This window comes from Oncorhynchus gorbuscha, linkage group LG16 (assembly GCF_021184085.1).
Source record: "Oncorhynchus gorbuscha isolate QuinsamMale2020 ecotype Even-year linkage group LG16, OgorEven_v1.0, whole genome shotgun sequence".
NCBI classification, from domain to species: Eukaryota; Metazoa; Chordata; class Actinopteri; order Salmoniformes; family Salmonidae; genus Oncorhynchus; species Oncorhynchus gorbuscha.
In genome coordinates, this window is record NC_060188.1 from 49498278 (window position 1) to 49523057 (window position 24780).

A 24780-nucleotide genomic window follows, 5' to 3' on the forward strand; every position below is an offset into this window, starting at 1 on the left:
CAAGCCTTCTATATGGCAGACCAATCGGAACTCCTCTCTCGGCATGTCCAGCCCGCTCATTATCTCAGCCAATCATTACTAGTGGGAAGGTTTCTGTCTTTTTCTGTGGCATGGCTTAACCAATAAGGCTCATAATGTAACAATTTTATTTGTATTTACAGATGTCATACAAGTTTGTTATCAAGGCACATGAAAGTTAACATGTTCCAGAAGGCATTTCTACAAAAAAACACATTTTGATAAAAATAAACGTTAAAATGGCTCTCCTGTGAAGTCGTGACTTGCGATATACTCCTAGTTTCCTGAAACGGGTCACATTTAGCAGACACTCTTATCCAGAGCTACTTACAGTTAGTGCATTCATCTTAAAATAGCTAGGTGGGACAAACACATATCTAATGGCGAAAGTTAAAACTGCCAAAAATGCACAGTCAAAGAGGGGAATAATTATTGTCAATTAAATAAAATAAAAGGTTTTAATAGAGGCAAGACAAAATAAATGTGTGTGTGTAACCAATAACACATGAGTGCAGCAAACTAAGACATTAAATAAAATGAGGGAAGTGAGTGTTAAACAAATAACTATGCAAATGAGGAAAAGCTTTGCGCAATAAGGAAATATACCCCTGGCTCAACTAGAAGTGTGTCTCTAATAAGCGACTGTTGTGTTCAGTGATTTAAGCAAATAAACGCCCGGGCTATTAATTGAAGTTTTACAGGTATTGTGATTATTATTGGATATTTACATCCTTGAACATAAACACAGACAGACGGAATGTGAGTCACTTCTTCTCCCAGTGTTTCAGGTGTACTTATCTATAATACACTGCTCAAAAATTAAAGGGAACACTTAAACAACACAATGTAACTCCAAGTCAATCACACTTCTGTGAAATCAAACTGTCCACTTAGGAAGCAAGACTGATTTACAATACATTTCACATGCTGTTGTGCAAATGGAATAGACAACAGGTGGACATTATAGGCAATTAGCAAGACACCCCCAATAAAGGAGTGTTTCTGCAGGTGGTGACCACAGACCACTTCTCAGTTCCTATGCTTCCTGGCTGATGTTTTGGTCACTTTTGAATGCTGGCAGTGCTTTCACTCTAAAGGTAGCATGAGACGGAGTCTACAAACCACACAAGTGGCTCAGGTAGTGCAGCTCATCCAGGATGGCACATCAATGCAAGCTGTGGCAAGAAGGTTTGCTGTGGCTGTCAGCGTAGTGTCCAGTGCATGGAGGCGCTACCAGGAGACAGGCCAGCACATCAGGAGTCGTGGAGGAGGCCGTAGGAGGGCAACAATCCAGCAGCAGGACCGCTACTGCATTTGTGCAAGGAGGAGCAGGAGGAGCACTACAAGAGCCCTGCAAAATGACCTCCAGCAGGCCACATATGTGCATGTGTCTGCTCAAACGGTCAGAAACAGACTCCATGAGGGTGGTATGAGGGCCCGACGTCCACAGGTGGGGGTTGTGCTTACAGCCCAACACCGTGCAGGACGTTTGGCATTTGCCAGATAACACCAAGATTGGCAAATTCGCCACTGGCGCCCTGTGCTCTTCACAGATGAAAGCAGGTTCACACTGAGCACATGTGACAGTCTGGAGACGCCGTGGAGAACGTTCTGCTGCCTGCAACATCCTCCAGCATGACCGGTTTGGCGGTGGGTCAGTCATGGTGTGGGGTGGCATTTCTTTGGGGGGGCCGCACAGCCCTCCATGTGCTCGCCAGAGGTAGCCTGACTGCCATTAGGTACCGAGATGAGATCCTCAGACCCCTTGTGAGACCATATGCTGGTGCAGTTGGCCCTGGGTTCCTCCTAATGCAAGACAATGCTAGACCTCATGTGGCTGGAGTGTGTCAGCAGTTCCTGCAAGAGGAAGGCATTGATGCTATGGACTGGCCCGCCCGTTCCCCAGACCTGAATCCAATTGAGCACATCTGGGACATGATGACTCACTCCATCCACCAACGCCACGTTGCACCACAGACTGTCCAGGAGTTGGCGGATGCTTTAGTCCAGGTCTGGGAGGAGATCCCTCAGGAGACCATCCGCCACCTCATCAGGAGCATGCCCAGGCGTTGTAGGGAGGTCATACAGGCACGTGGAGGCCACACACACTACTGAGCCTCATTTTGACTTGTTTTAAGGACATTACATCAAAGTTGGATCAGCCTGTAGTGTGGTTTTCCACTTTCATTTTGAGTGTGACTACAATTCCAGACCTCCATGGGTTGATAAATTTGATTTCCATTGATCATTTTTGTGTGATTTTGTTGTCAGCACATTCAACTATGTAAAGAAAAAAGTATTTAATAAAAATATTTCATTCAACCAGATCTAGGATGTGTTATTTTAGTGTTCCCTTTATTTTTTTGAGCATTGTATATCCTATAGCCTAAAATCCAATATGACATGCTCTATTTCTCCCCCTCCATCTCCTCCCTTCATCCCTCCATCCCTTTCCTCCATGCCTTCTTCCACCCCTCCCTCCTTCTCTTCCTACCCTTACCCTACCCTCTTCCTATCCTCCCCCCGTCCCTTCTCCAGGCCGAGAATCTCCTGCTGGACGCCAACGCCAACATCAAAATCGCCGACTTCGGCTTCAGCAACGAGTTCACACTGGGCAACAAGCTGGACACGTTCTGTGGCTCTCCACCCTACGCCGCCCCGGAGCTGTTCCAGGGGAAGAAATACGACGGGCCCGAGGTGGATGTCTGGAGCCTGGGGGTCATACTGTACACGCTGGTGTCAGGATCGCTGCCCTTCGATGGGCAGAACCTCAAGGTGTGTGTTTGTTAGAGGTGGACGTCTGGAGTCTGGGAGACATGCTGTGTACACTGTATACGCGTGTGTGGGGAGAGGTGGGGTCTGGGTTGGCCTGTTGTGTTTGACCATTTCAAATCAAATCACATTTATTTATATAGCCCTTCGTACATTAGCTGATATCTCAAAGTGCTGTACAGAAACCCAGCCTAAAACCCCAAACAGCAAGCAATGCAGGTGTAGAAGCACGGTGGCTAGGAAAAACTCCCTAGAAAGGCCAAAACCTAGGCAGAAACCTAGAGAGGAACCAGGGGGTGGCCAGTCCTCTTCTGGCTGTGCCGGGTGGAGATTATAACAGAACATGGCCAAAATGTTCAAATGTTCATAAATGACCAGCATGGTCAAATAATAATAAGGCAGAACAGTTGAAACTGGAGCAGCAGCACGGCCAGGTGGACTGGGGACAGCAAGGAGTCATCATGTCAGGTAGTCCTGAGGCATGGTCCTAGGGCTCAGGTCCTCCGAGAGAGAGAAAGAAAGACAGAATTAGAGAGAGCACACTTAAATTCACACAGCACACCGAATAGGACAGGAGAAGTAGTCCAGATATAACAAACTGACCCTAGCCCCCCGACACATAAACTACTGCTGTCATGTTTTGTCTTAGATTGTCTTGTCATTTTGCTTTTCCTCTGTTCATTTTCCCCCTGCTGGTCTTTTTAGGTTCGTTCCCCTTTTGCTCTCTCCCTTCCTCTCTCTCTTCTCTCTATCGTTCCGTTCCTGCTCCCAGCTGTTCCTATTCCCCTAATCAATCATTTAGTCTTCCCACACCTGTTCCTTATCTTTTCCCCTGATTAGAGTCCCTATTTCTTCCCTTGTTTTCCGTTCCTGTCCTGTCGGATCCTTGTCTATTGTTCACCGTGCTGTGTCTGTGTATCGCCCTGTCGTGTCGTGTTTCCCTCAGATGCTGCGTGGAGAGCAGGTGTCTGAGTCTGCTAGGTTCAAGTGCCTTCCCGAGGCAACCTGCAGTTCTTGATCGAGTCTCCAGTCTGTTCTCGTATTATGTCGTATTATGTATTATGTCTTATGTTTGTAGAATTACTTTTCTGGATTAAAGACTCTGTTTTCGCCAAGTCGCTTTTGGGTCCTCATTCACCTGCATGACAGAAGGATCCGACCAAAGAATGGACCCAGCGACTACAGACGTTCGTAACACTGCTGTCGAGATCCAAGGAGCCATGCTCGGCAGACACGAGCAGGAATTGTCTGCTGCTCGCCATGCCGTGGAGAACCTGTCCGCTCAGGTTTCCGACCTCTCTGGACAGTTCCAGAGTCTTCGTCTCGTGCCACCTGTTACTTCCTGGCCTGCCGAGCCTCCGGAACCTAGGGTTAATAACCCACCTTGCTACTCCGGGCAGCCCACGGAGTGCCGCTCCTTTCTCACCCAGTGTGATATTGTGTTCTCTCTCCAACCCAACACATACTCTAGCGAGAGAGCTCGGGTTGCTTACGTCATTTCACTCCTTACTGGCCGGGCTCGAGAGTGGGGCACAGCTATCTGGGAGGCAAGGGCTGATTGTTCAAACAATTACCAGAACTTTAAGGAGGAGATGATTCGGGTTTTTGACCGTTCAGTTTTTGGTAGGGAGGCTTCTAGGGCCCTGGCTTCCCTATGCCAAGGTGATCGATCCATAACGGATTACTCTATAGAGTTTCGCACTCTTGCTGCCTCTAGTGACTGGAACGAGCCGGCGCTGCTCGCTCGTTTTCTGGAGGGACTCCACGCAGTGGTCAAAGATGAGATCTCTCTCGGGAGGTTCCCGCCAGTGTGGACTCTTTGATTGCTCTCGCCATCCGCATAGAACGACGGGTAGATCTTCGTCACCAAGCTCGTGGAAGAGAGCTCGCGTCCAACGGTGTTTCCCTGCTCCGCATCGCAACCATCTCCCTCCTCTGGCTCAGAGACTGAGCCCATGCAGCTGGGAGGTATTCGCATCTCGACTAAGGAGAGGGAACGGAGGATCACCAACCGCCTGTGCCTCTATTGCGGATTTGATGGACATTTTGTCAATTCATGTCCAGTAAAAGGCCAGAGCTCATCAGTAAGCGGAGGGCTACTGGTGAGCGCTACTACTCAGGTCTCTTCATCTAGATCCTGTACTACTATGTCGGTCCATCTACGCTGGACCGGTTCGGGTGCTACATGCAGTGCCTTGATTGACTCGGGGGCTGAGGGTTGTTTCATGGACGAAGCATGGGCTCGGAAACATGACATTCCTTTCAGACAGTTAGACAAGCCTACGCCCATGTTTGCCTTAGATGGTAGTCATCTTCCCAGTATCAGATTTGAGACACTACCTTTAACTCTCACAGTATCTGGTAACCACAGTGAGACTATTTCTTTTTTGATTTTTCGTTCACCTTTTACACCTGTTGTTTTGGGTCATCCCTGGCTAGTATGTCATAATCCTTCTATTAATTGGTCTAGTAATTCTATCCTATCCTGGAACGTTTCTTGTCATGTGAAGTGTTTAATGTCTGCCATCCCTCCCATTTCTTCTGTCCCCACTTCTCAGGAGGAACCTGGCGATTTGACAGGAGTGCCGGAGGAATATCATGATCTGCGCACGGTCTTCAGTCGGTCCCGAGCCAACTCCCTTCCTCCTCACCGGTCGTATGATTGTAGTATTGATCTCCTTCCGGGGACCACTCCCCTCGGGGTAGACTATACTCTCTGTCGGCTCCCGAACGTAAGGCTCTCGAGGATTATTTATCTGTGTCTCTTGACGCCGGTACCATAGTGCCTTCTTCCTCTCCGGCCGGGGCGGGGTTCTTTTTGTTAAGAAAAAGGACGGTACTCTGCGCCCCTGCGTGATTATCGAGGGCTGAATGACATAACGGTTAAGAATCGTTATCCGCTTCCCCTTATGTCATCAGCCTTCGAGATTCTGCAGGGAGCCAGGTGCTTTACTAAGTTGGACCTTCGTAACGCTTACCATCTCGTGCGCATCAGAGAGGGGGACGAGTGGAAAACGGCGTTTAACACTCCGTTAGGGCATTTTGAGTACCGGGTTCTGCCGTTTGGTCTCGCCAATGCGCCAGCTGTTTTTCAGGCATTAGTTAATGATGTTCTGAGAGACATGCTGAACATCTTTGTTTTTGTCTATCTTGACGATATCCTGATTTTTTCACCGTCACTCGAGATTCATGTTCAGCACGTTCGACGTGTTCTACAGCGCCTTTTAGAGAATTGTCTCTACGTGAAGGCTGAGAAGTGCTCTTTTCATGTCTCCTCCGTTACTTTTCTCGGTTCCGTTATTTCCGCTGAAGGCATTCAGATGGATTCCGCTAAGGTCCAAGCTGTCAGTGATTGGCCCGTTCCAAGGTCACGTGTCGAGTTGCAGCGCTTTTTAGGTTTCACTCATTTCTATCGGCGTTTCATTCGTAATTTCGGTCAAGTTGCTGCCCCTCTCACAGCTCTTACTTCTGTCAAGACGTGTTTTAAGTGGTCCGGTTCCGCCCAGGGAGCTTTTGATCTTCTAAAAGAACGTTTTACGTCCGCTCCTATCCTCGTTACTCCTGACGTCACTAGACAATTCATTGTCGAGGTTGACGCTTCAGAGGTAGGCGTGGGAGCCATTCTATCCCAGCGCTTCCAGCCTGACGATAAGGTTCATCCTTGCGCTTATTTTTCTCATCGCCTGTCGCCATCTGAACGCAACTATGATGTGGGTAACCGCGAACTGCTCGCCATCCGCTTAGCCCTAGGCGAATGGCGACAGTGGTTGGAGGGGGCGACCGTTCCTTTTGTCGTTTGGACAGACCATAAGAACCTTGAGTACATCCGTTCTGCCAAACGACTTAATACCCGTCAAGCTCGTTGGGCGTTGTTTTTCGCTCGTTTCGAGTTTGTGATTTCTTACCGTCCGGGTAGCAAAAACACCAAGCCTGATGCCTTATCCCGTCTGTTTAGTTCTTCTGTGGCTTCTACTGATCCCGAGGGATTCTTCCTTATGGGCGTGTTGTCGGGTTGACAGTCTGGGGAATTGAAAGACAGGTTAAGCAAGCACTCACGCACACTGCGTCGCCGCACGCTTGTCCTAGTAACCTCCTTTTCGTTCCTGTTTCCACTTGTCTGGCTGTTCTTCAGTGGGCTCACTCTGCCAAGTTAGCTGGTCATCCCGGTGTTCGAGGCACTCTTGCGTCTATTCGCCAGCGCTTTTGGTGGCCGACTCAGGAGCGTGACACGCGCCGTTTCGTGGCTGCTTGTTCGGACTGCGCGCAGACTAAGTCTGGTAACTCTCCTCCTGCCGGTCGTCTCAGACCGCTCCCCATTCCTTCTCGACCATGGTCTCACATCGCCCTAGACTTCATTACCGGTCTGCCTTTGTCTGCGGGGAAGACTGTGATTCTTACGGTTGTCGATAGGTTCTCTAAGGCGGCACATTTCATTCCCTCGCTAAACTTCCTTCCGCTAAGGAGACGGCACAAATCATCATCGAGAATGTGTTCAGAATTCATGGCCTCCCGTTAGACGCCGTTTCAGACAGAGGCCCGCAATTCACGTCACAGTTTTGGAGGGAGTTCTGTCGTTTGATTGGTGCGTCCGTCAGTCTCTCTTCCGGGTTTCATCCCCAGTCTAACGGTCAAGCAGAGAGGGCCAATCAGACGATTGTCGCATACTACGCAGCCTTTCTTTCAGAAACCCTGCGTCTTGGGCAGAACAGCTCCCCTGGGCAGAATACGCTCACAACTCGCTTCCTTCGTCTGCTACCGGGTTATCTCCGTTTCAGAGTAGTCTGGGTTACCAGCCTCCTCTGTTCTCATCCCAGCTTGCCGAGTCCAGCGTTCCCTCCGCTCAAGCGTTTGTCCAACGTTGTGAGCGCACCTGGAGGAGGGTGAGGTCTGCACTTTGCCGTTACAGGGCACAGACTGTGAGAGCCGCCAATAAACGCAGGATTAAGAGTCCTAGGTATTGTTGCGGCCAGAGAGTGTGGCTTTCCACTCGCAACCTTCCTCTTACGACAGCTTCTCGTAAGTTGACTCCGCGGTTCATTGGTCCGTTCCGTGTCTCCCAGGTCGTCAATCCTGTCGCTGTGCGACTGCTTCTTCCGCGACATCTTCGTCGCGTCCATCCTGTCTTCCATGTCTCCTGTGTCAAGCCCTTTCTTCGCACCCCGTTCGTCTTCCCTCCCCCTCCCGTCCTTGTCGAGAGCGCACCTATTTACAAGGTACGTAGGATCATGGACATGCGTTCTCGGGGACGGGGTCACCAATACTTAGTGGATTGGGAGGGTTACGGTCCTGAGGAGAGGAGTTGGGTTCCGTCTCGGGACGTGCTGGACCGTTCACTCATTGATGATTTCCTCCGTTGCCGCCAGGATTCCTCCTCGAGTGTGCCAGGAGGCGCTCGGTGAGTGGGGGGGTACTGTCATGTTTTGTCTTAGATTGTCTTGGCATTTTGCTTTTCCTCTGTTCATTTTCCCCCTGCTGGTCTTTTTAGGTTCGTTCCCCTTTTGCTCTCTCCCTTCCTCTCTCTCTTCTCTCTATCGTTCCGTTCCTGCTCCCAGCTGTTCCTATTCCCCTAATCAATCATTTAGTCTTCCCACACCTGTTCCTTATCTTTTCCCCTGATTAGAGTCCCTATTTCTTCCCTTGTTTTCCGTTCCTGTCCTGTCGGATCCTTGTCTATTGTTCACCGTGCTGTGTCTGTGTATCGCCCTGTCGTGTCGTGTTTCCCTCAGATGCTGCGTGGAGAGCAGGTGTCTGAGTCTGCTAGGTTCAAGTGCCTTCCCGAGGCAACCTGCAGTTCTTGATCGAGTCTCCAGTCTGTTCTCGTCATTACGAGTGGAATTATGTCTTATGTTTGTAGAATTACTTTTCTGGATTAAAGACTCTGTTTTCGCCAAGTCGCTTTTGGGTCCTCATTCACCTGCATGACAACTGCAGCATAAATACTGGAGGCTGAGACAGGAGGGGTCAGGAGACACTGTGGCCCCATCCGAGGACAACCCCCGGACAGGGCCAAACAGGAAGGATTTATGTTTTCATATGTATTTGGTGTGCTTGACAACACATGTTTGGTGTGTGCTTGACAACTTGTTTTTGGTGTGTGCTTGACAACTTGTTTTTGGTGTGTGCTTGCAATGTGTTTTTGATCTGTGCTTGACAGTGTAGGTTTAGTGTGTGTTCGTCGTGTGCTTAAAAACATGTGTGTTTGTCACTGCCCACAGGAGCTTCGTGAGCGCGTCCTGAGGGGAAAGTATCGCGTGCCCTTCTACATGTCCACCGACTGCGAGGGGATCTTACGCCGGTTCCTGGTGCTCAACCCTACCAAGCGCTGCACCCTAGATGTGAGGAGGACCAACCCCCCAACACCAATGCCTGATTCACACAATAGGACCATCCCAAACCGTACTGATCTGGCTTGGATATTTTCTTTTCACATTGACCTTTGCTACATAGATTCAGCAATTATAGTGGATTCGTAACCATGCCATCCCAGTACAGCTCGGTTTGGCTTGTCTCAGTAGTGTAAAAAGGGAATAATAACAGCAGTATATGTCACACACTAATAGCCCAACATGTAATAAAGCACCAAACCACCATAACATGAATATCACCTACATCCCCAACACCCCAACACATACACACACCAAATCAAATACAATTTTCCACACCAAATCAAATCAAATTGGAGTAATCAAGGTGACAGACAGTGACACATTTAATACCATCTTGCACACTCTTGCCTGCATCCAACTGATCTGGGGCTTAATCATGAATAATAATAAGAAAAAAATATGAGAAAATATAGCTACGTCTCTCTCTTTGCTTCTCCTTATACTTTGAAGAAATTAATTTGTTCAAAACTGTTCAAGTATTGTCTTTCTCTCTCTTTGAGTCAACTACTTACCCCACTTCATACACTACATTGCTAGCTAGCTGTAGCTTATGCTTTCAGTACTAGATTCATTCTATGATAGGTTGGATGACATTCTCCAGAAGTCATCATAATTACTTTGTAAGTCTATGGAAGGGGTTGAAAACCATTGTATTGATGTCAATGTACCCAGAGGAGGACGGAAAATAGTATCCTCCAGCTACACAAGGGTGCTAACCTAGAGGGTGTTGTTGAGGCTACTGTAGACCTTCATTGCAAAACAATCAGTTATTTGGTGACGTGAATATATGTAGTATAGTTTTATCTAAAACCAATTCTCTATTTTTAGGATTTCTAGGATGTTCCTCCCCTTCCTCCTCTGAGGAGCCTCCACTGACACACAAACAAACATATACACACACACACAATCACACATGCACACACAATTTCCAACTTTACTTTCTAACATTGAATCTTGTTGTGATGCCACAGCAAGTCATGAAGGACAAGTGGATAAACGCAGGGTATGATGAGGATTCCCTGAAGCCCCATATAGAGCCTGTCGAGGACTACAGTGACACTAGTCGCATAGGTGAGCTAGCTATGTTCAGGCCACTGGGTTGCCATCCACCATTTTGGCTCTAAGGGCAATGTGCATTTTGGCTCTCATGACATCTTTAGACAGTTCATTTCATGCCAATTTGACATTCTCATGAAACGCATTTCAGATATATGTATCTTTAAGTACTAGTTGAAATCTGTTCCTGAAATTCAGCAGGAACATTAGCTTAAAATTATTTCCAAAATGTCGGCCTTCTTTTTCCTCATCTCCCCTCATTTGTGGTCCTCAGAGGTGATGGTGGGGATGGGCTTCACTCCAGAGGAGATCAAGGACGCTCTGCTCAACCAGAAGTACAATGAGGTCACCGCCACTTATCTACTGCTGGGCCTCAAGAATGAGGTGAGATGTCTGGGCCTGGCCACCAGATGGCAGCACAAGATATCAATCTATTATACAGAAATACACAGCAAGCCCTAGTAATCAGTATGTATGCTTGAATTAGGTAAGAATGTGTTTAACAAAAGAGGTATTTTGATATTTATATAGCCATATTATGTGAATTTGATGAAAAACAGCATACCGGTACACATAATGCCACAATGCTCTTGGTGGCTTCATATTCAGTCCATGCAGCAGGCTAAAAGGAGGTGGTTTTCTTGGTAACAGGATGGCAGCGAGTCTCGTTTGGCCAGTACCCTGTCCCTGGCACGGATCCGGCCCAGCCCCATCACCAATGGGACCAACAAACACTCCTCGGCCACTGCAGGCTCCTCTTCCTCCTCTTCCTCGCATAGCAAGACCCAGCGCAGCACCTCCACCTATCACAGGCAGCGGCGGCACAGTGACTTCTGTGAGAGTTCTACTGTGCCTTCTACTGTATATTTCACTGTACCTTCCACTTTATCCTCTACTCTACTCGAACCCTAACCCTTCTACTGTATATTTCACTGTACCTTCCACTGTATCCTCTACTCTACTCGAACCCTAACCCTTCTACTGTATCCTCTACTCTACTCGAACCCTAACCCTTCTACTGTATATTTCACTGTACCTTCCACTGTATCCTCTACTCTACTCGAACCCTAACCCTTCTACTGTATCCTCTACTCTACTCGAACCCTAACCCTTCTACTGTATCCTCTACTCTACTCGAACCCTAACCCTTCTACTGTATATTTCACTGTAGCTTCCACTGTATCCTCTACTCTAAACCCTAACCCTTCTACTGTATCCTCTACTCTACTCTAACCCTAACCCTTCTACTGTATATTTCACTGTACCTTCCACTTTATCCTCTACTCTACTCGAACCCTAACCCTTCTACTGTAGATTTCACTGTACTCTACCTTTCCTCACCTGGTCTCATATCTGCCCCATATACTCAGCTCCTGTCCTGGCCACTGACTAAGTGTGTGTATGGGTGCATGCATGCGTGCGCATATGTGTCTTTGTCCGTGCCTGTGTACACACGAGTGTATATGTGTGCGTGCCTGTGTGTGCACGTGTGTGTATATGTCTCTGTGTCTGTGTGACAGTGTTAACATGTGTGGTCGCCCCTCAGGCGGGCCCTCCATGCCCGTCATGCACCCCAAGCGGAGCCCCACCAGCACAGGTGACCGGGAGCTGCGGGAGGGGCGCATGCCACCGCGTAAGGCCAGCTGCAGTGTGATGGGCAGTCGCTCGCTGCCCCCCTCCAGCCCCATGGTCAGCAGTGCTAATAATCCCAACAAGTCAGAGATCCCCGACCGCCGCAAGGAGATGACGGCCACCACAGTGAGAAACAGTGAGGTAGGAATGGTGTGTTGGGAAGGGGGGGGGGCGTTAAAAGGGCTGCATTTGAAATGGAACTCTATTCCCCAGTGGAAGCTGCTGAGGGGAGGACGGCTCATAATAATGTCCGGAACGGCGCAAATTGAATGGCATCAACCATTCCACTCATCCCGCTCCAGCCATTACCCCGAGCCCGTCCTCCCCAATTAAGGTTCCACCAATCTCCTGTGCTATTTCCTAAATAGTGCATTCCTATACAGAAAATAGGGTGCCATTTAGGATGCTAGCAAAGATTTATGTTTCAAGCTCTGCGTTTGAAATGGCCCCCTGTTCCCTAAGTCAGTGCTCACCAGCCTTTTCTGAGTCAAGATCACTTTCTGAGTCAAAATGCAAGCCGAGCTCTACCTCTCAGATTTAATTTAAACATGACTTTAAAAAACCTCTGCTCTTCCTCCCCCCTGTTAGAAAAGGAAACACATTTTTCCAGCAGATGATGAAACTCAAGTCGCACTGCATTATTTCTGCCTCATGTTGTTATGCAGGTGAATGAGGACCCAAAAGCGACTTGGCGAAAACAGAGTTTTTAATCCAGTAAGAAACTTTACAAAACAAAAAGCATAATACTACTCGTAAAGACGAGAACAGACAGGAGACTTGATCGAGAACTGCAGGTTGCCTCGGGAAGGCACTTGAACCTAGCAGACTCAGACACCTGCTCACCACGCAGCATCTGAGGGAAACACGACACGACAGGGCAAAACATAGACACAGCACGGTGAATTATAGATGAGGATCCGACAGGGCAGGTACGGAAAACAAGGAGAGAAATAGGGACTCTAATCAGGGAAAAGGATCGGGAACAGGTGTGGGAAGACTAAATGATGATTAGGGGAATAGGAACAGCTGGGAGCAGGAACGGAACGATAGAGAGAAGAGAGAGCGAGAGAGTGAGAGAGGGAGGGGGAGAGAGAGGGATAGAAAGAGGGAAAGAACCTAATAAGACCAGCAGAGGGAAACGAATAGAAGGGGAAGCACAGGGACAAGACATGATAATTAATGACAAAACATGACAGTACCCCCACTCACCGAGCGCCTCCTGGCGCACTCGAGGAGGAATCCTGGCGGCAACGGAGGAAATCATCAATGAGTGAACGGTCCAGCACGTCCCGAGACGGAACCCAACTCCTCTCCTCAGGACCGTAACCCTCCCAATCCACTAAGTATTGGTGACCCCGTCCCGAGAACGCATGTCCATGATCTTATGTACCTTGTAAATAGGTGCGCTCTGACAAGGACGGGAGGGGGAGGGAAGACGAACGGGGTGCGAAGAAAGGGCTTGACACAGGAGACATGGAAGACAGGATGGACGCGACGAAGATGTCGCGGAAGAAGCAGTCGCACAGCGACAGGATTGACGACCTGGGAGACACGGAACGGACCAATGAACCGCGGAGTCAACTTACGAGAAGCTGTCGTAAGAGGAAGGTTGCGAGTGGAAAGCCACACTCTCTGGCCGCAACAATACCTTGGACTCTTAATCCTGCGTTTATTGGCGGCTCTCACAGTCTGTGCCCTGTAGCGGCAAAGTGCAGACCTCACCCTCCTCCAGGTGCGCTCACAACGTTGGACAAACGCTTGAGCGGAGGGAACGCTGGACTCGGCAAGCTGGGATGAGAACAGAGGAGGCTGGTAACCCAGACTACTCTGAAACGGAGATAACCCGGTAGAAGACGAAGGAAGCGAGTTGTGAGCGTATTCTGCCCAGGGGAGCTGTTCTGCCCAAGACGCAGGGTTTCTGAAAGAAAGGCTGCGTAGTATGCGACCAATCGTCTGATTGGCCCTCTCTGCTTGACCGTTAGACTGGGGATGAAACCCGGAAGAGAGACTGACGGACGCACCAATCAAACGACAGAACTCCCTCCAAAACTGTGACGTGAATTGCGGGCCTCTGTCTGAAACGGCGTCTAACGGGAGGCCATGAATTCTGAACACATTCTCGATAATGATTTGTGCCGTCTCCTTAGCGGAAGGAAGTTTAGCGGGGAATGAAATGTGCCGCCTTAGAGAACCTATCGACAACCGTAAGAATCACAGTCTTCCCCGCAGACAAAGGCAGACCGGTAATGAAGTCTAGGGCGATGTGAGACCATGGTCGAGAAGGAATGGGGAGCGGTCTGAGACGACCGGCAGGAGGAGAGTTACCCGACTTAGTCTGCGCGCAGTCCGAACAAGCAGCCACGAAACGGCGCGTGTCACGCTCCTGAGTCGGCCACCAAAAGCGCTGGCGAATAGACGCAAGAGTGCCTCGAACACCGGGATGACCAGCTAACTTGGCAGAGTGAGCCCACTGAAGAACAGCCAGACGAGTGGAAACAGGAACGAAAAGGAGGTTACTAGGACAAGCGCGCGGCGGACGCAGTGTGCGTGAGTGCTTGCTTAACCTGTCTTTCAATTCCCCAGACTGTCAACCCGACAACACGCCCATAAGGAAGAATCCCCTCGGGATCAGTAGAAGCCACAGAAGAACTAAACAGACGGGATAAGGCATCAGGCTTGGTGTTCTTGCTACCCGGACGGTAAGAAATCACAAACTCGAAACGAGCGAAAAACAACGCCCAACGAGCTTGACGGGCATTAAGTCGTTTGGCAGAACGGATGTACTCAAGGTTCTTATGGTCTGTCCAAACGACAAAAGGAACGGTCGCCCCCTCCAACCACTGTCGCCATTCGCCTAGGGCTAAGCGGATGGCGAGCAGTTCACGGTTACCCACATCATAGTTGCGCTCAGATGGCGACAGGCGATGAGAAAAATAAGCGCAAGGATGAACCTTATCGTCAGACTGGAAGCGCTGGGATAGAATGGCTCCCACGCCTACCTCTGAACGTCAACCTCGACAATGAATTGTCTAGTGACGTCAGGAGTAACGAGGATAGGAGCGGACGTAAAACGTTCTTTTAGAAGATCAAAAGCTCCCTGGGCGGAACCGGACCACTTAAAACACGTCTTGACAGAAGTAAGAGCTGTGAGAGGGGCAGCAACTTGACCGAAATTACGAATGAAACGCCGATAGAAATTAGCGAAACCTAAAAAGCGCTGCAACTCGACACGTGACCTTGGAACGGCCAATCACTGACAGCTTGGACCTTAGCGGAATCCATCTGAATGCTTTCAGCGGAAATAACGGAACCGAGAAAAGTAACGGAGGAGACATGAAAAGAGCACTTCTCAGCCTTTACGTAGAGACAATTCTCTAAAAGGCGCTGTAGAACACGTCGAACGTGCTGAACATGAATCTCGAGTGACGGTGAAAAAATCAGGATATCGTCAAGATAGACAAAAACAAAGATGTTCAGCATGTCTCTCAGAACATCATTAACTAATGCCTGAAAAACAGCTGGCGCATTGGCGAGACCAAACGGCAGAACCCGGTACTCAAAATGCCCTAACGGAGTGTTAAACGCCGTTTTCCACTCGTCCCCCTCTCTGATGCGCACGAGATGGTAAGCGTTACGAAGGTCCAACTTAGTAAAGCACCTGGCTCCCTGCAGAATCTCGAAGGCTGATGACATAAGGGGAAGCGGATAACGATTCTTAACCGTTATGTCATTCAGCCCTCGATAATCCACGCAGGGGCGCAGAGTACCGTCCTTCTTCTTAACAAAAAAGAACCCCGCCCCGGCGGGAGAGGAAGAAGGCACTATGGTACCGGCGTCAAGAGACACAGATAAATAATCCTCGAGAGCCTTACGTTCGGGAGCCGACAGAGAGTATAGTCTACCCCGAGGAGGAGTGGTCCCCGGAAGGAGATCAATACTACAATCATACGACCGGTGAGGAGGAAGGGAGTTGGCTCGGGACCGACTGAAGACCGTGCGCAGATCATGATATTCCTCCGGCACTCCTGTCAAATCGCCAGGTTCCTCCTGAGAAGTGGGGACAGAAGAAATGGGAGGGATGGCAGACATTAAGCACTTCACATGACAAGATACGTTCCAGGATAGGATAGAATTACAAGACCAATTAATAGAAGGATTATGACATACTAGCCAGGGATGACCCAAAACAACAGGTGTGAAAGGTGAACGAAAAATCAAAAAAGAAATAGTCTCACTGTGGTTACCAGATACTGTGAGAGTTAAAGGTAGTGTCTCAAATCTGATACTGGGAAGATGACTACCATCTAAGGCAAACATGGGCGTAGGCTTGTCTAACTGTCTGAAAGGAATGTCATGTTTCCGAGCCCATGCTTCGTCCATGAAACAACCCTCAGCCCCAGAGTCAATCAAGGCACTGCATGTAGCACCCGAACCGGTCCAGCGTAGATGGACCGACATAGTAGTACAGGATCTAGATGAAGAGACCTGAGTAGTAGCGCTCACCAGTAGCCCTCCGCTTACTGATGGGCTCTGGCCTCTTACTGGACATGAATTAACAAAATGTCCATCAAATCCGCAATAGAGGCACAGGCGGTTGGTGATCCTCCGTTCCCTCTCCTTAGTCGAGATGCGAATCCCTCCCAGCTGCATGGGCTCAGTCTCAGAGCCAGAGGAGGGAGATGGTTGCGATGCGGAGCAGGGAAACACCGTTGATGCGAACTCTCTTCCACGAGCCTGGTGACGAAGATCTACCCGTCGTTCTATGCGGATGGCGAGAGCAATCAAAGAGTCCACACTGGAAGGAACCTCCCGAGAGAGAATCTCATCTGTGTGGAGTCCCTCCAGAAAACGAGCGAGCAGCGCCGGCTCGTTCCAGTCACTAGAGGCAGCAAGAGTACGAAACTCTATAGAGTAATCCGTTATGGATCGATCACCTTGGCATAGGGAAGCCAGGGCCCTAGAAGCCTCCCCACCAAAAACTGAACGGTCAAAAACCCGAATCATCTCCTCTTTAAAGTTCTGGTAATTGTTAGAACAATCAGCCCTTGCCTCCCAGATAGCTGTGCCCCACTCTCGGGCCCGGCCAGTAAGGAGTGAAATGACGTAAGCAACCCGAGCTCTCTCTCTAGAGTATGTGTTGGGTTGGAGAGAGAACACAATCTCACACTGGGTGAGAAAGGAGCGGCACTCAGTGGGCTGCCCGGAGTAGCAAGGTGGGTTATTAACCCTAGGTTCTGGAGGCTCGGCAGGCCAGGAAGTAACAGGTGGCACGAGACGAAGACTCTGGAACTGTCCAGAGAGGTCGGAAACCTGAGCGGCCAGGTTCTCCACGTCATGGCGAGCAGCAGACAATTCCTGCTCGTGTCTGCCGAGCATGGCTCCTTGGATCTCGACGGCAGTGTTACGAGCCTCTGTAGTCGCTGGGTCCATTCCTTGGTCGGATCCTTCTGTTATGCAGGTGAATGAGGACCCAAAAGCGACTTGGCGAAAACAGAGTTTTTAATCCAGTAAGAAACTTTACAAAACAAAAAGCATAATACTACTCGTAAAGACGAGAACAGACAGGAGACTTGATCGAGAACTGCAGGTTGCCTCGGGAAGGCACTTGAACCTAGCAGACTCAGACACCTGCTCACCACGCAGCATCTGAGGGAAACACGACACGACAGGGCAAAACATAGACACAGCACGGTGAATTATAGATGAGGATCCGACAGGGCAGGTACGGAAAACAAGGAGAGAAATAGGGACTCTAATCAGGGAAAAGGATCGGGAACAGGTGTGGGAAGACTAAATGATGATTAGGGGAATAGGAACAGCTGGGAGCAGGAACGGAACGATAGAGAGAAGAGAGAGCGAGAGAGTGAGAGAGGGAGGGGGAGAGAGAGGGATAGAAAGAGGGAAAGAACCTAATAAGACCAGCAGAGGGAAACGAATAGAAGGGGAAGCACAGGGACAAGACATGATAATTAATGACAAAACATGACACATGTACACATTCATGTTGTTACACCTATGACCAAAGAAAGTGAAATATTCGTTGGTATTGAAAAAGACACAAGCCGCTAATAATAACAAGGCAAGCTTATCGGAACACTTTTCTATGCTCATTCATTGCAGCTGTAGTGCTTGTTGTAACGTGAGTGGAAGTAGAGGGAACACACATTTTATGGCTTATAAAAGTTGTGATCGAAGTGTTGACAGTGTTGAATAACAACTTAAACATGAACTTACTCTTAAAAACAGTCTCTCTCTAGTCATGGTTTTAAAAGATTTGAAATCTCACAGTATCAACTTTGCTGTGCGCTCGAGGCTGTGTAGACACGATGATCTGAGATATCTGATTGGCCAGTGGTAAGCCTATAGGTGCTCTTGATTTGCTCTCTGGGTCTGCCGGGTAGGCGGAGTTCTACTGTCAGACACATGAAATGGTTCAAAATGGGAATAATTTGCCTTCCCTGTGCTACGACTGTTGAATCAAGTGCACACTGTCCACAGTACAAAACATATAATAGGAAGGCAAAGCCTTTACTGCATTACTATACGAGGAACAGGGTGCCGTTTCAGATGCACTCTAGGTTAGAAAATGGTCGCTAGCTATACGACTCCTGTTAGTACACATAGGTTTAAATGTAACATTTTCTAGTTTAAAGGCCGTGCCCAAAATATGTCTCACCTACTATTTACTAAAACTACATTCTGTGTACTAATCTTACTCCATACAATTTAGAACATCATGTTTAGTTCAAATGTATGCAGTAAGAAATATATGTCAACATACAAGGCGCACGCATACTGAGAAGGCGCCATCTAGTGCGCAATTGGGTTCATTCATTTTTTGCGCAGTGCACCCCCTTGTTTGATTATCAGCTGTTGTCACACATACATGGGTCTGAAAAGACTATTCTCTTTCTCAATAGTGTGCACCGAAATCTTACGAGATGAGAAGCCGAAATTAGTATGACATTTACATTTACATTTAAGTCATTTAGCAGACGCTCTTATCCATCGTGGCATTTAAAACTAGAATCCTTAATTGAAACAATAACAAAGCGGTCACCCTGCCTGTATTTTGGTAAAAAGCTGAGGGATGGACCTGGAGAAATGAAACCACTCTCAAATTCATAGACTAGAGCTATGGAAGCAAGGACTGACCATCCATGATATCAAAATGATAGTTTTAAAAATGTTTTGAGGCTATAAATTGTTTGTTTAATTTGACATTGTTTACGAACATTGGAGAAAAATAAGCTTGTATTTTAGGTTCTGATGGGATACGATGGGGTATGGTGCCAAAAAAAAGAGAAAAAAATGGATGTAGCAACTAAGGAGACCAACTTTAAAGCAGCCAACATTTCACATACTATAAAACATTATATTTTCACATTCCCAATCAGCCTTCTATGTAGAACACAAGTATGAACATTTGGAAACAGCCATTGAGTACTCCACTCTGGTAGTATGCAGTGACAACTTGTAACTATGGTAATGTCTGATTTGGACATTTGTTCTGATCCCTCCCTCCTACTTTCCCAGAACAATATCCCGGGAAGTGCTATGACCCGCCGGAACACATACGTCTGCACGGACCGCTCCAGCACCGACAGACACTCCTTGATGCAGAATGGCAAGGAGAACAGGTAAAGGACATGGAAGGACAAGGGAGGGAGAGGAAAAGCGAGTGAGAGACTCTCGAAAAGATGTCCTCTCATGTCCGCTGATGATGATATTTTTAGTGTTGTTTTTTATTTTTTATGTCAACCATGTTATTGTGAAGCCAAAGACAAATGTCCACTTTGTGTGGACTGTAACATTTGTCTAATTCTAATTGCTTCTCTCCTCCAGCTCGCTGTCCCACCGCCTACCCCCCTCCTCCCCCTCCACCCTGAGCATCTCCGGGGCCGGGGCCTCCTCCTCTGGCGAGCGCTGCCGTCTGACACGGGGCTCCACGATCCGGAGCACTTTTCACGGGGGGCAGTTGAGGGACCGGGGCCCGCCCGTCTACTCGGCCCCGCCCACCTCCCCCACGCTGTCCCACCACGACGCCAGTCCACTGCCGCACGCCCGCAGCCGCGCCACTTCCAACCTCTTTACCAAACTCACCTCCAAACTCACACGCAGGTAAGAGGTCAGCTCCGTTACAGTCAGCTCCGTTACAGTCAGCTCCATTACAGTCACCTCCGTAACAGTCACCTCCGTAACAGTCACCTCCGTAACAGTCATCTCTGTAAAAGTCACCTCTGTAACACCTACCTCAAAACTCACAAGCAGGTTGTCTTGGATCAGGGTCATGTTTAGAATGGGAAACAGGGGAGGTAGGCCTACTACCTGAAGTTGTTCAAGAAGATCACAGATATTCATTCTCCATTGCAAAACGTTACAGGTCACAGCCTTGGGTCCTGACATTGGAAACAGAGCTAAATACTTTTTTACCTTGGCTTGCTTGACCAAGAACAACCTCTTTCCTTGGACTTACCCAGCTCTCCCTGGCCTCAGCTATTATACACTGCTCAAAAAAATAAAGGGAGCACTAAAATAACACATCTTAGATCTGAATGAATTAAATATTCTTATTAAATACTTTTTTCTTTACAGAGTTGAATGTGCTGACAACAAAATCACACAAAAAGTATCAATGGAAATCAAATTTATCCCCATGGAGGTCTGGATTTGGAGTCAAAATTAAAGTGGAAACCACACTACAGGCTGATCCAACTTTGATGTAATGTCCTTAAAACAAGTCAAAATGAGGCTCGGTAGTGTGTGTGGCCTCCACGTGCCTGTATGACCTCCCTACAATACCTGGGCATGTTCCTGATGAGGTGGTGGATGGTCTCCTGAGGGATCTCCTCCCAGACCTGTACTAAAGCATCCGCCAACTCCTGGACAGTCTGTGGTGCAACGTGGCGTTGGTGGATGGAGCGAGACATGATGTCCCAGATGTGCTCAATTGGATTCAGGACTGGGGAACGGGCGGGCCAGTCCATAGCATCAATGCCTTCCTCTTGCAGGAACTGCTGACACACTCCAGCCACATGAGGTCTAGCATTGTCTTGCATTAGGAGGAACCCAGGGCCAACCGCACCAGCATATGGTCTCACAAGGGGTCTGAGGATCTCATCTCGGTACCTAATGGCAGTCAGGCTACCTCTGGCGAGCACATGGAGGGCTGTACGGCCCCCCAAAGAAATGCCACCCCACACCATGACTGACCCACCGCCAAACCGGTCATGCTGGAGGATGTTGCAGGCAGCAGAACGTTCTCCATGGCGTCTCCAGACTCTGTCACGTCTGTCACATGTGCTCAGTGTGAACCTGCTTTCATCTGTGAAGAGCACAGGGCGCCAGTGGCGAATTTGCCAATCTTGGTGTTATCTGGCAAATGCCAAACGTCCTGCACGGTGTTGGGCTGTAAGCACAACCCCCACCTGTGGACGTCGGCCCTCATACCACCCTCATGGAGTCTGTTTCTGACCGTTTGAGCAGACACATGCACATTTGTGGCCTGCTGGAGGTCATTTTGCAGGACTCTGGCAGTGCTCCTCCTGCTCCTCCTTGCACAAATGCGGAGGTAGCGGTCCTGCTGCTGGGTTGTTTCCCTCCTACCGCCTCCTCCACGTCTCCTGATATACTGGCCTGTCTCCTGGTAGCGCCTCCATGCTCTGGACACTATGCTGACAGACACAGCAAACCTTCTTGCCACAGCTCGCATTGATGTGCCATCCTGGATGAGCTGCACTACCTGAGCCACTTGTGTGGGTTGGAGACTCCATCTCATGCTACCACTAGAGTGAAAGCATCGCCAGCATTCAAAAGTGACCAAAACATCAGCCAGGAAGCATAGGAACTGAGAAGTGGTCTGTGGTCACCATCCGCAGAACCACTCCTTTATTGGGGGTGTCTTGCTAATTGCCTATAATTTCCACCTGTTGTCTATTCCATTTGCACAATAGCATGTGAAATTTATTGTCAATCAGTGTTGCTTCCTAAGTGGACAGTTTGATTTCACTGAAGTGTGATTGACTTGGAGTTACATTGTGTTGTTTAAGTGTTCCCTTTATTTTTTTGAGCAGTGTATATAATCACATACAGTACCAGTCAAAAGTTTGGACACACCTACTCATTCAAGGTTTTTTCTTTATTTTTACTATTATCTACATTGTAAAATAATAGTGAAGACATCAACACTATGAAATTACACATATGGAATCATGTAGTTACCAAAAAAGTGTTTTTTAAATATTTTATATTCTTCAAAGTAGCCATCATTTGCCTTGAAGACAGCTTTGCACACTCTTGGAATTTTCTCAACCAGCTTTGCCTGGAATGCTTTTCCAACAGTCTTGAAGGAGTTCCCACATATGCTGAGCACTTGTTGGCTGCTTATCCTTCACCCTTCGGCCCAACTCATCACAAATCATCTCAATTGGATTGAGGTTGGGTGATTGTGGAGGCTAGGTCATCTAATGCAACAATCCATCACTCTCCTTCTTGGTCAAATAGCCCTTACACAGCCTGGAGGTCTGTTGGGTCATTGTTCTGTTGAAAAACAAATGATAGTCCCACTAAGTGCAAACCAGATGCGATGGCGTATCGCTGCAGAATGCTGTGGTAGCCATGCTGGTTAAGTGTGCCTTGCAATCTAAATAAATCACAGACAGTGTCACCAGCAAAGTACCCCCACACCTCCTCCTCCATACTTCACGGTGGGAACCACACATGCTGAGATCATCCGTTCACCTACTCTGCATCTCACAAAGACAGTGGTTGGAACCAAAAATCTCAAATTTGGACTCATCAGTCCAAAGGACAGATTTCCACTGGTCTAATGTCCATTGCTCATGTTTCTTGGCCCAAGCAAGTCTCTTCTTATTATTGGTGTCCTTTAGTAGTGCTTTCTATGCAGCAATTCGACCATGAAGGCCTAATTCACGTGGTCTCCTCTGAACAGTTGATGTTGAGATGTGTCTGTTACTTGAACTCCGTGAAACATTTATTTGGGCTGCAATTTCTGAGGCTGGTAACTCTAATGAACTTATCCTTTATAGCAGAGGTAACTCTGGGTTTTCCTTTCCTGTGGCGGTCCTCATTAGAGCCAGTTTCATCATCGCGCTTGATGGTTTTTGCGACTGCACTTGAAGAAACTTTCCGCATTGACTGACAAGCATGTTTAAAAGTAATGATGGACTGTCATTTCTCTTTGATTATTTGAGCTATTCTTGCCATAATATGGACTTGGTCTTTTAGGGCTATCTTCTTTTAGGGCTATAGGGCTATCTTCTGTATACTACTCTTACCTTGTCAAAACACAACTGTTTGGCTCAAACTCATTAAGAAGGAAAGAAATTCCACAAATTAACTTTTAACAAGGCACACCTGTTAATTGAAATGCATTCCAGGTGATTACCTAATTAAGCTGGTTGAGAGAATACCAAGAGTGTACAAAGCTGTCATCAAGGCAAACGGTGGCTACTTTGAAGAATCTCAAATATAAAATATATTCTAATTTCTGAACACTCTTTTGGTTACTACATGACTCCAAATGTGTTATTTCATGGTGTTGACGTCTTCACTATTATTGTACAATGTAGAAAATAGTAAAAATAGAGAAACTCATAAATGAGTAGGTATGTCTGAACTTTTGACTGGTACCGTATATATAATGTAAGGAAGCATGTGCTTCCTCCATGCCAATCAACTACAGCTGCCCTGTTATCCACCACTCCCTTGGCCATGATTCAATTATTTTCTCTTTCTCCCCCTCCTCCTCTCCCCTTTATTTTTTCTATTTCTCTCTCTTGCTCTTCCTCTTCCTTTCTGTACATCAGGGTCAATCTTGACCCCTCTAAGCGCCAGGGCTCAAACAAATCAGTCTCGGGTTGTACCCTTCCCCAGGGATCAAAAACAGTTAGTAAGTTCCCATGATACTAGCTTCTGTCTGCCTGCTTGTCTGCCTGCCTAACCTACTGATGATGTGTGTGTGTGTGTGTGTTTGTGTGTGTATGTGTGTGTGCGCGCGCCTGTCTGACTGTGTGCCTGTTTACTTACCTATCTGTCTGCCTGTCTGTTACATTTATTTTTGTCTGTCTGCATTCCTACCTGTTTGTCTATGTCTTACCAACCTGTCTAATTTGCCTAGTACTTACCTGTATGCCTGCCTGCCTGTCTTCCCACTTGTCTTTGTTATGCAGCTCTCTGCATTTTGGTTAAATCCTTTGGCATACCCTTGTGCAGGGTTGTCATCTATTGTCTTGGGGGTAACACTTTACTTGAATGCTGCATCATAAGGGCTACATAACACTGTCATTACAATGACGTGTCATAAACCGTTTTGACTTGCTGCAACTGACTTTAAACTGTCACGACACAAACCATGAATTATCTATGGCAGTTTTGCTAGACGATTGGCTAATCTACAGTAAACATTAGACTGTGTCATTTTGACAGTGTAAAGGCATTTGTCATAAGCTGACACCTATGACATCTGTTATGGCATTGTTATGAAATTGTTATGTAGCCTTTATAATACATTGGGCTTCTGTTAAAATAAGTATTTGTTCCAGGGGCACCATCGTAGTGGATAAGGTCTTCTTGTGACTCCATCTACTTTGTTTTATTTTTATTTTGAATGACATTTGATTCCCGGGCATGAGGATTATCTTTGCTGTGTGGTGGAATTAGGGTTGCAAATTGAGGGTATATTACCGGAAACGTTCAAAGTTTACCAGTAAACTATTCCATTTTTTTGTGCGCATTTTATCAGATGACTATCTACTGTAGTGACGTTTTTGATACTTCAGATTATCACAGGTGTCTCTAATTACCTCTGGAACTATGTGGCCTTATCACACGTAAACAGTGGTGTAGTGGAGGGTAAATGTAAGTAAATGCAGTTTAGCCATATGTTTTTGTTCCT

General features: G+C 47.7%; 1 protein-coding gene across 4 annotated transcripts in view; it reads left to right on the forward strand.

Moving 5' to 3' along the window:
* The window catches only part of mark4a (MAP/microtubule affinity-regulating kinase 4a), a 60813-nt gene that overhangs the window by 32295 nt on the left and 3738 nt on the right, over window positions 1-24780 (forward strand). For 2 of the 4 annotated variants that reach the window (XM_046306189.1, XM_046306190.1), the window contains exons 8-16: window positions 2557-2793; window positions 9006-9125; window positions 10148-10247; window positions 10507-10616; window positions 10884-11067; window positions 11779-12005; window positions 19401-19504; window positions 19710-19985; window positions 23693-23775. In XM_046306189.1, coding sequence (XP_046162145.1) covers window positions 2557-2793; window positions 9006-9125; window positions 10148-10247; window positions 10507-10616; window positions 10884-11067; window positions 11779-12005; window positions 19401-19504; window positions 19710-19985; window positions 23693-23775 — 1441 coding nt within the window. The remainder of the gene's footprint in view (window positions 1-2556; window positions 2794-9005; window positions 9126-10147; window positions 10248-10506; window positions 10617-10883; window positions 11068-11778; window positions 12006-19400; window positions 19505-19709; window positions 19986-23692; window positions 23776-24780) is intronic. The other 2 variants (XM_046306186.1, XM_046306187.1) reach the window with 1 other exon arrangement.